Source organism: Ursus arctos, unplaced genomic scaffold (genome assembly GCF_023065955.2).
Source record: "Ursus arctos isolate Adak ecotype North America unplaced genomic scaffold, UrsArc2.0 scaffold_25, whole genome shotgun sequence".
In the NCBI taxonomy this organism is placed as follows: Eukaryota; Metazoa; Chordata; class Mammalia; order Carnivora; family Ursidae; genus Ursus; species Ursus arctos.
Genome location: NW_026622930.1, coordinates 33,958,009 through 33,974,641, shown reverse-complemented (window position 1 = coordinate 33,974,641; position 16,633 = coordinate 33,958,009). Strand labels below are relative to the sequence as shown.

Genomic DNA, 16,633 nt, shown 5'->3' with positions numbered 1-16,633 from the left:
CCACCAACCTGCATTCTCTATGGAATTACCTATTCTGAATGTTTCGCATAAATGGAATCATACTATATGTAATCTTTTCTCTCTGGCTTCTTTGACTTAGAATAATGTTTTCAAGTTTCATCCATGTCGTAGCATATATGAGCACTCCATTCCTGTTTATGACTGAGTAATATTCCATTGTGTTGAGTATACCAAAACGTGCTCATCCATTCATTTGTGGATGGACATTTGGATTGTTTACACCTTTTGCTATTTCAAAATAACATTGCTGTTAACATGTCTCTACATGTATTTGAATAAGTTTTCTGTTCTTTTGAATATATACCTATGAGTGGGCAATTGATTTTTGACAAAGGTGCAAAAGTTCAGTGAAGGGTCATCTCATAGGGGAAAAAATGGACCTTGACCTAAACCTCACATTTTACATAAACTAAGTCAAAATGGATAGTGAATCTAACAGATAAATGTAACATGTAGAACTATAAAACTTTTAGAGGAAAATGTTGGAATAAATCTTGTGACCTAGGCTAAAAGTTCTTAAACGTGACACCAAAAGAACGGCTTATAAAAGGAAAAAAAAATCAATAAATTGAACTTTATCAAATTAAGAGCTTTTGTCCTGTGAATGACCCTGTTAAAAAGGATGTAAAGACAAGCCATAGACTGAGAGAAAATCTTTGCAAATCACATATCCAACAAAGGTCTTGTATAACTCTTTAATGTCAACAGTGAGAAACAATCCAATTGGAAAATGGGCAAAAGTTTTGAGCAGACAACTTTACCAAGGAGGATATATGGATGGCAAATATGTACATGAGAAGATGTACAAAATCATTAACTATTAGGGAAATGTAACCTAAAAACATGATGAGATCCCACTACATACCCATCAGAATGGCTAACATAAAAAAATACCCAGAATTTGGAGCCACCAGCTCTCTCGTATATTCCTTATGGAAATGTAAAATGGGATGGTCATTCTGGAAAACATTTTGGCACTTTGACTCAGCAATTATGCTCTTGTATATTTATCCTAGAAAATAAAAATTCATGTGCACACAAAAATCTGTACATTTGCATGCATAGCAATTTAATTGGTAACACCTTAAACCTGAAAACAGCCCAAATGCCCTTCAGCAGGTGAATAGGCTGTGGCACAATCCACATAACAGACTAGAAGTCGGTAATAAAAAAGAATGAACTATTGATACGCACAATAACGTGGATGGATCTCAAGAGCATTATGCTAAGTGATTTTTTTAAAAAGCCAATTTCAAAAGGCTACATACTGTCTGATTTCATTTATAACACTCAGAGTTACTAAATTATTGTCATGGAGAACAGATCAGTAGTTGCTAGAGATTAACATTTGGGGAAGGGTGTGACTCTTAAAGGGAGTATTGTAAGAGAATTTCTTTGTTTTAATGTAACAGTTTATATCCTGATTGTAGTACTAATGACATGAATCTATACATGTTATAAAATTGGATATACCATACCCCCCACACACACAAAAAAAAGAGTGCATGTAAAACCTGGTGAAATCCAAAGAAGGTCTGTATATTAGTTAATTATGTTATGTAAGGTCAATTTCCTGATAATGATAATGAACTGTGGTTAAGTAAGATGTTCTTATTGGGGAAAGCTCTGTGGAAGATATACATGGTAACTCTCTACTGGTTTTGTAATTTATTGTGGGCCTTAAATTATTTAAAATAAACAGCAAAAAATACAGTGTTAAAGATTTCAAAAAGTGAATAACCTGATTCAGTTTGATGACTGTTAAATTGAGGCAGTGAGAAAAATCGTCTTAAGAATGTTTTATTTTTAATTAAACGTAATAATAATAACTGGGGATTTTAAAGAAATTAAGCTCAGCTAAGGTTGGATTCTGAGTGCATGGATAGCTGCATGGAGAAATGGAACAATGCCTCTGTCCGGAGAAGAGGCAGCAGGATTTGACATCTGGTCTAGTTATTGTTGATGGTTTGATTGAAAAACCAGTGAGTAGACAGACAAGTGCTGTAAGTACCAATGCTGCCCGGACGAAGGGCACTTCACAGAATGGAAAGCTGGCAAACAGTGTAAGTTAGTCTTTTCTTTACAATAAAACTAAACATTTGCAGCAGCCTTTGCAGAAGAACAGAGTTTCAACTAGTGTTTCTTTTTTGTATCTGCTATCTACTTTATCTTTTTTTTTTTTTTTTTGTCTCATCTTTTGATCTGGGCTAACTATTCCCAGACTTCCTTTTACTTTTCTCCCTCTTCTCCCGCCTCTTCCTCTTTCCCTGTTCCCCTCTCTCTCCAACATTTCTTTCCTTTTCCCCCTTTCCTCCCTCCTTCTCCTCTCTTCCCCCTTTCTTCCCTTCCCTCTGTCCTTTTCACATTCTTTTCCCTCCTTCCTCTTTTTTTTTTTTTTTTCTTTTTTAAAGAGTACCTGCCATGTCCTCTCTGAATTTCAGTTTTGAGGAAAGAGAGCCTAATGAGTTCTGTGAAGTAAAATAGTGGAGGACATTACTGAAATTCAACCTTAATTTTGAAACTATGTTATTTTTAAACTGAGCAGTTAGCTGATTCTGACACCAAGAGATCAGACCCTAAACCTCTGGAGAAAAATTGAAGGTGCTTGAGGTTATACATCTTCTGTACAATTGTGTAGCAGTAGCAGAATCTGGCTTCTCAGGTAATTTCACTTTTCTTCTCTAGCCTTATTTAAGTTAGATTCTTGGATGAGAAAAGTTAGACGTGGATGCATCTCATTCTTTCTCTGCCTTTCCTTTGTGACTTTAAAGTAGCAGAAAATATTACCAAGGTTGCTTTAGTGTACTCATCTCATGAACCTGAAGTAGAGACTTTGTAGAGACCACTTGGAATATCCAGAGATGACACACTACTGTCTCAAAGACCCTCGGTAGAAGAAATGCCCCATAATGTTTGTTGCTTTCCACTGGACTTGTAGAATTTCCATCTTTTTAAAAAATGGCTTTAGAACATTCAATAGAGACTTATAGGCAAAAAGCAAAAATTTTAAAAATACATTTAAATTAAGTCAATTTTTGCTTTATTTACCAAGATCTTCCTCTTCTATAACTGTATAGTGACCATTTGCCTTTGCTTCAGTGTGTATGTATCTTGATATCTTTTCTCCATTAAGTTTCCACACTTAAAATTTTATCAAATACCTAAAGGGAAATTGATTTCCTGCAGCATTTGGTAGCCTTCTTGTGCCTCACCTATTGTGTTGTTCTTACTACTTGCAACAAATTGTTTTTTGCTGGAGGGGTAGAAAGGATACCTTGATACTATCTTAACTTTGCTATGAAAATATTCTTGTTTAATGCATTAAAAGACAATAATTTCCAGTCCTGGCTTTTAAAAATGAGAATGCTTTTAAACTTTCTCTTTCATGGTTATTAACTATGCCCAGACTTTTCATTTTAATTACCACAATGCGGTACTCCAGTTCTCTTATTTGCTTCATTACCTTCTCTGCTTTGGTTCTGAAAATAATTTTAAAGAAATAAAATCAGACTGTTTCCAATACAATGAAATGCTTTTACCACACTATTAATGAATCTTTTCTTCATTACCAACACAAAGCTGGATGTTGCAGATCTTTTTAAACAAACAAATTAAAAACCATTTAGTCTTGTGATTAGAGCAGACAAAGAGTACAATAAAATTTAACTTACCTGGCTCATTCCTTTGGTTTTTCTGACCTCTCTTCATTGGAAATATAAGCTGTCTATGGCTTAACTCCTCCCTAGAAAAGAAATGCTGTTAGAGAGTTCAGGGTTCTGGGTTTTTTCCTTAAATGTAAGACCTGAAACCGTAAACATACTAGAACAAAACTTAGAGGAAAAGCTCCTTGGACATTGTTCTTGACAGTGAGTTTTTGGATATGACACCAAAAGCACAGTAATAACCAGGAGGAAGGAGATGGGGGAAATGGGGAGATGTTAATCAAAGGTACAAAGGTTCACTTATGTGGGATGAGTAAGTTCTAGAGATCTAATGTACAGCATGGTGACTATAATTAATAATACTGGCATTATATACTTGAAATATGCTAAGAGAGTTGATCTCAGGTATTCTTGACACCAAAAAGTAAATTGTAATGATATGAAGCGATGGATATGTTAATTAGCTTGATTGTGGTAATCGTTATACAGTGTGTGTGTGTGTGTGTATGTATATATATATATATATATATTATATATACTTTTTAAATATATAAAATTTTTTATTGTCAACTATGCGTATGTCTATAAAGCTGAGAGAGTGACCAGATGAGTGCTCTGAGCTTGTACTTCTTGTTGAATCTTGGATTAAAGACATCATGGAAGCATTGAACAATAGATTGAGAGAGCTAAATTTGAAATTCTGGCTTGTCACCAATTAATTTATTTTTGTCACTGTCAGCTTGACATCACCTTTGTCCCCCTACATGCAAATCAATTGAACTAATGGTCTTTGAGCATTTACTCTTTACAAGAGTTGCCTGGAGATATTATGTCCAGTATATATTGACTAAGTTTTTTTGTTTGTTGTTAATTTAGCCTTTGAATGCAGTGTTTTTGCTCTGTAGTAAATCTAGGCAGATAAGTGAGGAAAATTACATAGTGCCTCTAAAATTTTCCTCTGAAGAGGCTTTTACTTTTGTATATTGGAAATCTAAATAGTTGTGGCAAAAGACTTTATCTTTGATTTAATTTTAAAGCCATGAAATCAGTACTATTTTATAATGTTACATCATTAATTCACAATTACTACTAATTTACTAAATGAAGGCAGTGGAAACTTCTAAATCTTAGCAGTGCCTGCATAATATAAGAATAGTTCTGGTTTACTAGTTGATTCAAAATTATTCTTTTTTAGCAAAGTAGAAATTAAGCTGGCTTCCTAATTTGAAATATGTTCAGTAGTAAATATTTTTGTATTTTAACCAAAGCAAAAAGGACTAAAATATTTCAGCATTATGATGGTGCCTTTACTGAATTAGTAATCATTTAGGTTTAAGAAATGCTGCTTCTCTTAATGTACCATCTTAGAGGCATATTGATTTTAATACACTTCTTAATTTTTATTTATATGATAATGAGAACAAATACAGCTTTTGGTTCTATTGATTTAGGGTCATTCTTGGAAACTAGCAATGTCAGAATAAATGCCTCAGCGTTTTAAGGAAAAATGGAAGGGCATCTGGGTGGCTCAGTTGGGTAAGCGTCTGCCTTCGGCTCAGGTCGTGATCCCAGAGTCCTGGGATCAAGCCCTACATTGGGCTCCTTGCTCAGTAAGAAGACTGCTTCTCCCTCTCCCTCTGCCTGCTGCCCCCACTGCTTGTGCTGTCTCTCTCTCCGTCGAATAAATAAATAAAACCTTTTTAAAAAATTAAATTTAAAAATGGAAGAAAAGGAAACCGAATACAGAAGAACCCTGTCTTAAGTCCTTATTTCTTGATTTATATGTACTATAGTGATAGCTTTGCTGCAGAATTATAACTGTAAAAATGTTACATAACACTGTTAGTAAAGGTCCATAATTGGGCTACCTTGCATCACCAAATCCAAAAAAATATTGCATTTATCCAGTGTGAAATGATGTCTCTTGAGATGATGAGGATAAATGAGATAGTATGTTTGAATTAGCTTTGAGCATCTCCCATGTCATTTAGCTTCATAGTATCTCTGAGAAGGAAGGATGGGTAAGCAGAGAGAGTGGAGGGAGGTAATTTTTGTCACAATTTTTAATGAAGAAAATGAAGCAAAATCACACAATTTAATTCATAACAGGGCCTGAATTAGAACAAAATCCTATCTTAAGCCTCTCGAGGCAGCGTTCTTTAACTAGAATGTTGTCTCAAGTAATTTTGACAAAATTACCTCCTGTTTCTAAAACTTGAATAATCATCATCATTTCAAGGAAGAAGAATGTATGTGCCTATTAATGCCTTTGACTTCAAGAAGACCATATATATAAAAATCCCACATTGTAAGTATAATTTAGAGAGTTTATAATTTTACTTTGCTCTTAACTATTGTTCTTTACAATATAGACTCCTATTTACTAATGAAAAAAGTACTTTTACTTAGCATCTCGTAAACACAATAAATTTTAGTTGTTAAGGTTTAGCTTAAATACAATTTTATTTATAACCCTTTCCAGTCCAGCTGAAAGTGATTTTTCCCTTTTCTATTCCTTAATTTCTTGTTTACTACAGTCTTATTATATTTAAGTTGTCTGTTATTATTACTTATATATAATTATTCTGTTGGATTGTCATCTCCTGAGTTTTGTTGTATATATTAAGTGCTTAATAAATACTTATTTAATGAACAAAAATTCACCTATACTTGGTCAGTGAGTGATACTCAAGGCAGAAGGAGGTGAGACCCTCTCCCAGGGGACTTAAGGGGTATATTCTCAATCTGTATTTCCCCATCTTCCACTCTCAGATGAGAAGTACTTCCTAGTAGGATTTCTGCTGGGAGTGTATCATATTCCACACACACACATGTGGGGGTGGGGGGGGTGTTGTGTATGTGTGATGAGTGGAGAATGTCGTAAAAGGGAGAAAGGAGAAAAATCGAAAGAATCACAATATAGAACAAAGCAATATGCCTGCATTCTTGCATAAATGATAGAGAAATATAGAAGAAAATGCATTAGGCACACTATAGAAGCTATTGAAAAACAGATTTTATCATCAGAAATAGTTAGCCTGTTAAAGTGTTAGCATAATTAAAGCTTCTTTTAGTAATGAGGCCCTTCCGTATATGCTTGCTTATCGATGAGGCATACCAGCAAGCCTTTTGCAGACAGAAAGTGTAAAACCAGGATCAGTGGCAATTGACAAAGGTTATTTGGTAAGAAATTTGAAGATTACGCATACGTATATATGCACACGCACGTGTGTGTGTGTGTAGAACAAAGGCTCTGTTTCCCCTTTATAGATTCCTATAAATCTCTTGTTTGTTGCTACTCTGTAAGTGGTGGATAACAAAAACTTAGGTCATGTAATGGGTTTCCCATAAGGTTCCTTTCCACCTGAATAAATCCCTGCCCATCTCAGAATTGTTGTTTTGTTTAACTTATAAATACCCACTTGTTTTTTTTTTTCTAGTTATTTTGGTGAGCCTAATCTTGTGTCAGAAACACACATTTTTTTCTATTTCTCACTGTCTCTCTGCCTTTTTATGAACAAGATGTTGCGTATTTTTCAGACTTTTACATATTTTTGTGAAAAAATTGGACTGTGACTCTGAGCTTCTTCAGTACTTTATTTATTGTTCTCATTCTAGTTATTCATTTTCTCTTCTCTTACGGCCAGCCTCTGCCTTGGAATCTTCCATTGGTTACCCTGTATATATGTAGACCTTTTTCATTCTGGAACTAAACATAATGGATTTTATTTCCTTTCTCCATATTACCTATGACATAACAGAAAGATTTAATATATTCTCAATTTAGCTTGGTTTGAGGAGCACTAAAATTCTTGAATTAAGCTTCGTTTCGTAAACTGTCCATTTCTTTCTCTTAGGACTCAGTCCTTGTGCTCAAAGCATTGCATTCTAATTAAACGCAGGAAACACAATAGATGTGCCGGTCTTAAAAGCAAATGTGTCTTCTTTTTATTTAAAAAAAAAAAAAAAGCCTGTGGTTTCAAATGTTTAATTATTATGTTCCCTCACTCTTTTTTCCCTTAAAAAAGATGAAGATTAATGTAAGACATGATAGGGGAACTGGATGTGAGGTATATGGGATCTCTGTATTATCTTTGCAATAATTCTGTATATCTAAAAACTGTTCTAAAAGAAAAAGTCCATTGAAAAATATATAAAGGACATTTTCTTTTTCATTCATATGAATTTTAGAGATATTCAAGTGCTATATTTCTTACAAATCATGAAAAATCTGACAAATGTCAGTGTTCTTTGTTTGCCCTTTTGATAAACTATTGAGTTAATAATAAAACTTTGAATCAGTTTGAGAATGTTACTTATTCCCAGGATTCTTATATTATATCGGATAGAAAATAAATGATATTGGTCTTCCAATAACACATCACATATCCTCTGTTCCTCTCAAATCTTTTGCAGCTAAACCAACTAGAGTTCAAAGTCTCAAAATGAAAAGAATCAGCAACTCTAGTACTTGATTGGGGAAACAGTATTGACCAAATCTTGCTGAATTTAACCTGGATTCTCTCAGATTCATAAGGACTGTTAACTTTTCAGAAGGCTTCTGAGCACCTGAGTGGCTTAGTCGATTAAGCATCTGTCTTTGGCTCAGGTCACGATCCCAGGGTCCTGGGATCGGATTGATTCCCAGATCAAGCCCCACATGGGGCTCCATGCTCAGTGGGAAGCACTCTGCTTCTCCTTCCCCCTGCTCTTGTGCTCATGTTTCCTCTTTCTCCTTCTCAAATAAATACTTTTTTTTTTTTTTTTAAGAAGGCTCTTGAGGGTATTAGGTTCAGCTTTGATAGAAAAAGACCAGCCCGCTGTGGCACATTTGAATGTAAAAGATACCTCTTCTGAAAGTAACTGTATTGCATTTTCCCTTCTCAGTTTCTCCTTCAGAATCATTTTATACCTTCACCTTCCTACTTCTGTTTCTAGGGCTCTGCTTGACCAAAGAAATGATATCCCTGGAAAATATTGTAGATTTGTGGTTTGGCAACTGCTTTTTTTCAAGGCTCATATAAATTGAGAACTGGTTACTTTGCTTCTCACTTTGTGGGAGAAAAGATTCTGTTCCTGACGATACCCATCCTTTCTTTTAACCTTGCAGACAAAACAGCTTAAAACTTCCTAGGCTAAGGAGTCCCTGTCAAAACAAATTTTTATTTGAAGAGCTAAGATGCCTAGGGATATTTAGCAATAGCCCATACGAATTATGGTGGAGTCGAAGCTTTAGAATAAAAAAGACATCTCTCATTAACTGACCCTGTTGCACCCACTGTTAGATAATATTGTTTTAACCACTTGCTATTCATCTTATAGCAGGGTATACAAATAGAAAAATGGACCTCCTGATTAAAAATTGGCATAACAGTGGGTAGGCAGATGGGTGAAATAGATGAAGGGGATTAAGAGGTACAAACTTCCAGTTATAAAATAGTCATGGAGATGAAAAATACAGCATAGAGAATATAGTCAGTAATATTGTAATAATGTTTGGTGGCAGATGGTGACTGCTCTTAACATGATGAGCACTGAGTAATGTATAGAATTGTTGAATCATTATGTTGTACACCTAAAACTAACATAACACTGTGTGTTAATTATACTTCAATGACTAAAATATTGGCACAATATAGAACATATTACATATTTTATTGTGAAAATTACTAGTAGCTATCATCAAGGTTAGTTGTTTTTTTTTTAAGTCCTGAACTCATATTTTTTTTAATTTAATGGTTTCACTTCCATAATGAAAAAGTACATTTTGTTTGTGACATCTAGAACTCTGGAGATAGATGGAATTAATAGGTAAACTATAGTTTTTCATTTAAGATGATTTGAGCTTCAGCTGGAAAGGTAAGCGCAGCATGCTGAGTACAGCTGGAATAAATAAACTATTTTACTTCTTTCAAAAGATCTCAGTGTATGCAACTTTGAGTTCAGAGATGATCATACTTGCATGTTCTGAGTGATAGAGAAGTGAAGGAGTTTTTTTTTCAATGTAATGCTTCATTTCATATTTGTTTAGTGATGTTTCCAAATCAACTGTCCTTTTCACTGCCATCTCTCTAAAATAAACTTTCAGTGGATTCTTTGAAATTCAATCCTAAAGCTGGATTCTTGGCTTAGTAAGATACACTGGATCAGTCCTGACTAATTATATGATTTTTGACACTTGTCATTTATAAAGAGAAGATGACCTCTCTTCACCTTTGTTTGTCTTTCTTCCTGACAGAATCCCAAGGACTGCAGCAAAGCCAAGAAGCTGGTATGTAATATCAACAAAGGCTGTGGCTATGGCTGTCAACTCCATCACGTGGTCTACTGCTTCATGATTGCATATGGTACTCAGCGAACACTCATCTTGGAATCTCAGAATTGGCGCTATGCTACTGGTGGATGGGAAACTGTGTTTAGACCTGTAAGTGAGACATGTACAGACAGATCTGGCACCTCCACTGGACACTGGTCAGGTAAGAAGCCTGTACAGTATTTCACATCTCTGGGTTGAACTGCCACATTCCAAATTATCAGATTTCCAGGCACAGCTTTATGGCTCATGGTCATCTTTTTCTCTGGATCCACGACTGTTCTACATTACCAGGGTAAAATCTAGAGTGATATTTTATTTTAAAAGTGTTTTATGACCTGTTTTATTTCTTTTTTTTTTAAAAGATTTTATTTCTTTATTTGACAGAGAGAGACAGCCAGTGAGAGAGGGAACACAAGCAGGGGGAGTGGAAGGACCTGTTTCATTTCTAATGTTCATTTTTATCTGGATTTAGCAAAACCACTAAGTTTTTTTAAGGAATGTAATTTACTCTTTTAATGATAATACATGATTCACTTTTTAGGGTACTTTCACATTATTGAACTCCTTGGATACTCATAATGATCTAATAAAGTAGACCGATACATGAGAATCTTCACCATGTGTGAGAATCAGCTGGGAGGCTTGTTAAAACACTGGCTTCTGATTCAGTAGGTTTGGGGTAAGGGGTGCTGAGAATTTGCATTTCTAACAAATTTTCCAGATCGGGGATGACACTTTACCTCCAGGTCCCTTTACCTCCGTTTTACAGTTAAGGACAATGAAACTTAATTTGCTTGTGCAATTTTAATTTCATTCAGGAAACATTTGATGAGGAAAAATATGAGTAAGGTACTATGCTAGACATTATCTCCAAGAATTTAGTGATAAAGGAAATACAATATAGAGTTTCTTACTGCTAATCTATTGTTGTTTCTGCAATGATGATCTTTAAACAAGGTCTAAAGTCGGGCTACCTCTGTGAAAATCCTGGCTTTATCAATTTGTAATCTTGGGCAAGTTACTTAACCTAGGCCTTAGTTCTCTCATCAGTAAAATGAAGAGTAATGTTTACTTACCTCTGAATTGTTGGTAGGATTAAGTGAAATAAGATATGTAATGCACTTAGCACAGTACTTGATATATGAACTCTAGTAATTATTAGCTGTCGTCGATAGCTTTATTCACTGGGTAGATATACAGTGAATACCTACAGTGTGTCAGATACTGAACTAAGTGATTAGGTGAAATGCTAAGTAAAACAATACACCATCTCTGCACTTACATCTTGTGGGAAGTCAAAAATTTTTCAAAAGGCTGAGGCATTTCTGTTAATATAATTTCTCATGGAGTGGAGCATCTTTTTTCACAAGTTTGAAACACTAATATGGGGGCACCTGGGTGGCTCAGTCGTTAAGCGTCTGCCTTCGGCTCAGGGCGTGATCCCGGGGTCCTGGAATCAAGCCCCACATCAGGCTCCTCTGCTGAGAGCCTGCTTCTTCCTCTCCCACTCCCCCTGCCTGCGTTCCCTCTCTTGCTGGCTGTCTCTCTCTGTGTCAAATAAATAAAAAAAATCTTAAAAAAAAAAAAAAACACTAATATGGAATTAAAAAGCTCTGTCATTGGCAAAGTGAGTAACTTTAGTTCCCTTGTTTCTTTTTACCTCCTTTGGAAAATATCAGATAGTACCTGACTCTTTATAGAAGTGACAGAAAAGTTAATTGGGTAATTTTTATAAAATGCTCCAAGTTGTTCTATAAAAGGTTCTATATGGATTTATTTTTTATTTTTTTAAAGATTTTATTTATTTACTTGAGAGAGAGTATAAGCTGGGGGAGGGGCAGAGGGAGAGGGAGAAGCAGTCTTCCCGCTGAGCAGGGAGCCTGACGTGCGGCGCTCCATCCCAGGACCTTGGGATCATGACCTGAGCCGACACTAAGCTGACTGAGCCACCCAGGCGTCCCAGTTCTATATGGATTTAAAGTATTATTTTGTGATGTGAATTTTGTCTTCTTTAGGATGATTTAGGAGCCTTATTGTATATATCAATATATTTTTTCTTTGTAACTCCAAGTTTTAGAGGAACCTCTTATTAATCTAGAACCTTAGCTGAGCTTTAATTTTGAGGTTACATCTCCCATTGATCTGGTCTGTGGTTTGCAGCTGGGACAAACAGATTAGGTGTCAAGGTTAGGAAGATACAGGAAAAGCAGTTCTGTCAGACTCATTGTGGCTAACTTTTTCATTTTGTGGACTTTGTTTCAAGCCTCTTTGCTTGTGAAGTAGTAGCCAGAGTAGGATAAGGTTCTTGTGTTAATAGAAAAGTAAAAAGTTGGCCCTACTAGACTTATCAAATCTAGTATATAGTTTGGCCTTGCCTAAAAGCTACAACTGGTTATTTGGTTTGATTTTTAGTCCTTGCTCATACATTTTGTAGTCTGTAGTGGCAACTACAGGATATGAAGTCTAAACAGCCTTGAATTTGAAACATGCAGAAGTTCAGAATTTCTTAATGTTATAGTTTTAAACAGGTTCCAGAAATCATCCTCCTTTTATGTAGATTCTAAGGCCTAGTAGATACCAGGTGATTTATCCAGGATTATGCATTTATAAATGACAGAACTGTGGCTGACACATTGACTTCCACCTACCTTCAGTCTATATCCTTCCCAGTCAACTCATGTCAAACACCGTACCCATTAGAACAATGAAAGACATAGACACTGTCCTGAATGTCTAGGAACTAAATAAAATTACTAATTTATTTCCTCCCCCTGCCCTGTAACTTTTTCCAAACCTTCCATATAATTTCCACTGAAGAGTTATCAGTGGTGTTTTCTTCTCAGTCATTTGCAGTCCCTGATTAAAGAATTCATTTTATCGTGGTGGCTCATAATTATGATTTTAATTTATAGGTCTTTCCTTTGTTACTACAGGTATTGTATAAAATCATATATTTTTCTTTGTGTTATTGAATTAAACTGTGCCTGTTGGACACCTTTAATTAATTAAACTAGTGATTATTTTCAGTATGCGTGCAGAACTCGTAACTAATTTAGATGCTAATCATTTATCTAAAAGAAGGAAGAGATTTATATTCTGAGCTTAGAATATTTTATTTTTATGAAAGCTGTGGTAGCCATCCACTTCTGTTTCTGTTTATATACATTATCTGTATATGTACATTTTGGAGAAACTAACCTATTTCTAGAATTAGAGGAAACAGAATGAATTTTAATAAGCTCTTTAACATTAATTCTTTAGTTAGCCATAAATCAACTACTACATCTGTTATTGTACTGACTTGTATAAAGCATCTTGGGATATTTCCCCTGGCACCATTGCCATGAAATTATTATTGTTTATACACACTTGACATGATATGCCTGCAGGTGGAATTTAGTGATTTCTGTTGAAATCTGTCACCAGTACAGGAATTAGTATGCACATCTGATCATTTCAAGAGCTAAATCATACCTTATTGTGGGTTGAGTTCTGTTTTTCTCCTTCATTACTTATGAAACCATATCCTTTGTAGTAAATAATTTCATTAAGTGAAGGAAAATATTCAAATGCTTCCAGTTAAAATAATAACAACAACAATAATAATAATACTTTCCCATCACCTATAGATGTCATGTCTATTCTAAAGTTGCTGATAAAATTATCAATTTATTTTTCTATAGATACAGTTTGTTTTTCTATATATACAAGCTATTTCCTAAAGCTGAACTAACTACATGTAATAAGACTCATTCTTCCAAATATATTCCTTATGATAATTCAGAATGGAATCTTGGTGTTTAATGGTTTGAAGTATCTTTCAACAATTATTGGTTTGATTTTTAATATATATTAACTGTTTTGGGCCATTATGATGACCAGCTTCCAAAATTCTTATCTAGTTCTTTATTCTTATAAATAGTCTTGAATAGATGATTTAGCGACAAAGAACCTCAACCATTTAAACTCAATTCTCCACTCTTTTTTCCATTCTAAAAACTGAACATTTATTCAGATTAGCAGTTAAACCACTTTGACTGTTTAGTATTTCCTTCTCCTGTCTTTTACCGCTGTCTTAATAAATACGTAATAAATCGAACTGACTTAATTTGATAGGTCTAATGGGAACACTTTCTTTTAAATGAAGAGAATGACTAGTAACGAAAAGTGTTTCTAAATACGATAAAATTTAATGCCCTAGAGGTGCCTGATTTAAATACATCTTTAGGTAGATTGCCATTTGCTATATTTAGTTATCTAAACTGGATGGTTACCTTCTCTCCATACCTCATTTCAAAAAGGTTTTGGTCAGAGTTTTATTTGTCATCCTTATATGGAGGCAATCTTAAAATACAAGTAATTTAATAAAAGCACCCTCTCTGTGCCAGGCACCATGCTGGACTACACGAAGAAGACAGACATAGTCCCTGACCTGTCAGGGCCAGCCTAGGGGGAAAGGCAGACAACTGAATGGATATTAAAATATATTGTAATATGAGTAAGTTGATAGGACTCTGAAGCACATATCTAACACATATTTGGGACTCTTCTGGAAGAAGTGACTTTTAAGCCGAGGCCCAAAGAATGAGTAGGAGTTAGCCAGGTAGAGTTGTAGTAGAAGAATTTTCTGTCATTGGGCATAGCATGTGAAAAGAGAGGCAAGAGAGTATGGAGTCACTGGGGAAACGAGAAGTAGTTCCTTGTAGAGTTTGATTATTGAGAGACTTAAGTTTTGTTCTGGAAACTTGTATCATTTATCAGGTTTCTGTTTGGATGGTTGTATGATTTTGTTCCTCCCTAAAACCAACAGGTTTTAGTTCAAGATTCAAAGCCCTTTGTTTTGTTTTTGCTTCAGAGAGGGGCAAAGTTAGAAATTAATTGGCTTTCAGCTGGCTCTTGGTGTCATCCAGGAACCACTAAACTTTTTTTTTTTATTAAAAATTTTTTGTTTCATTTTTAATGTCTTTTAGAGTTTACTCTTGGTAATTTTTTAAAAGCTGACAAATACCACAAACTAAAATTCAGGAAAAAATAACGTATTTTTGTTCATTGTCTAAAGCAATTCTATAATGCTATTTTCTCTGCATTTTAAAATTGGATAATTTCTGTATGACAACAATTTGCATTATCATTTTGTATAGAAAGAATAGAAAGGTAATTCAGTCTTCTAGCTTAGTTGATCAAATTATTTTTCCAGTTTTATTGAGATATAATTATCATATAACATTGTATTAAAGTGTACAATGTAATGATTTGATATAGGTATATTGTGACAAGATTACTGCAATAAATTTAGTTAACATCCATCACATTCATATACTTATAAATTTTTTTCTTATGATAAGGACTTTTAAGACTTACTCTTTTAGCAACTCTCAAATATACAGTATAGCATTAACTATAGTTATTATGGTTCATTATATCCCCAGAACTAATTTATCTCTTAACTGGAAGTTGGTACCATTTGACTACCTTCACCCTTTTCTTCTACCCCCACCCTTCCCTAGCCAATCTGTTCTCTGTTTCTATGAGTTCAGGTGTTTTTAGATTCCACATACGAATGAGATCATACAGTATTTGTCTTTCTCTGACTTATTTCACTTAGCATAATGTCCACAGGGTCCACTGATGTTGGCAAAATGCTAGGATTTCCTTCCTTCTCATGGCTGAATAATACTCTATGTGTGTGTTTTCTTTATCCATTCATCTATTGGTGGACATGTAAGTTGTTTCTGTGTCTTGGCTGTTGTGAATAATGCTGCAGTGAAAATGAGGGTACAGATACCTCTCTGAGGCATTGATTTCTTTTCCTTTGGATATATACCCAGAAGTGGGATTGCTGGATCACATGGTAGTTCTACCACTAAACTCCTTAAGTTTGACTTAGGTCAAAAGGAAAATCTCTGCCTCAGGCACAAATTAAATTAAAACTTCAAGTTTTCCTGTGAAACTAGTATTTTTAACATTTACAGAACTACTAAGATGTCTGTTAGAATCATCTAAATGGTCCAGCCAGCTTGTATCCTTAATAATGGCTAAACTCACATAGACTGATTGATAACTAATGAAGTGATTAAGAATCTATAGGCATAATATACCAGTTAGGGTAGGCTATGGATATTGTTGTCAGCCTTTGGTGATTAATAGAAACTTGAAATAAATGCATATCATATTTTAGATCCCTCATGCTGCAAAAACATCTTGATTTCTCTGTTTTGGTAATGTGAGGAAGAGGAAAAAAATACGGGCTCTGGGTTTGACCATATCTAATCTAACTTCTGTTGTTTTTATCTTTCTGGATTTAGGCAATTAATTATAGCTTCTGAACCTCAGTTTAGCTGTACAAAAAGTTCCTGATACTCAATACCTACCTCGCTATCCACTTTTATAGGGCTGTAATCACAAGAAAAAATGACTAAGAACTATAACAGGTATTAAGACTTTATTTTCATCATGTGTGTTTGGTCCCCATATTTGAAAATACAAACATGATAATGGAATATATTATTAGATTATAACCTACAACAGAAACAGGTTACAACCTAACCAACAACAGAAAAGTTATCTTTTTACTCTTAGGTGAACATTGAGCTTTTCTAAGAGTGCCATATAGTTTTTCCTTTTTAAAATTGTA

At 34.6% G+C, this 16,633-nt stretch overlaps 1 protein-coding gene across 24 annotated transcripts in view; it reads left to right on the top strand.

Moving 5' to 3' along the window:
- The window catches only part of FUT8 (fucosyltransferase 8), a 282,852-nt gene that overhangs the window by 215,463 nt on the left and 50,756 nt on the right, over positions 1 to 16,633 (top strand). For all 24 annotated transcript variants that reach the window (XM_057318427.1, XM_057318424.1, XM_057318420.1 and 21 more), the window contains one exon: positions 9,922 to 10,159. In XM_057318427.1, the coding sequence (XP_057174410.1) occupies positions 9,922 to 10,159 (238 nt within the window). The remainder of the gene's footprint in view (positions 1 to 9,921; positions 10,160 to 16,633) is intronic.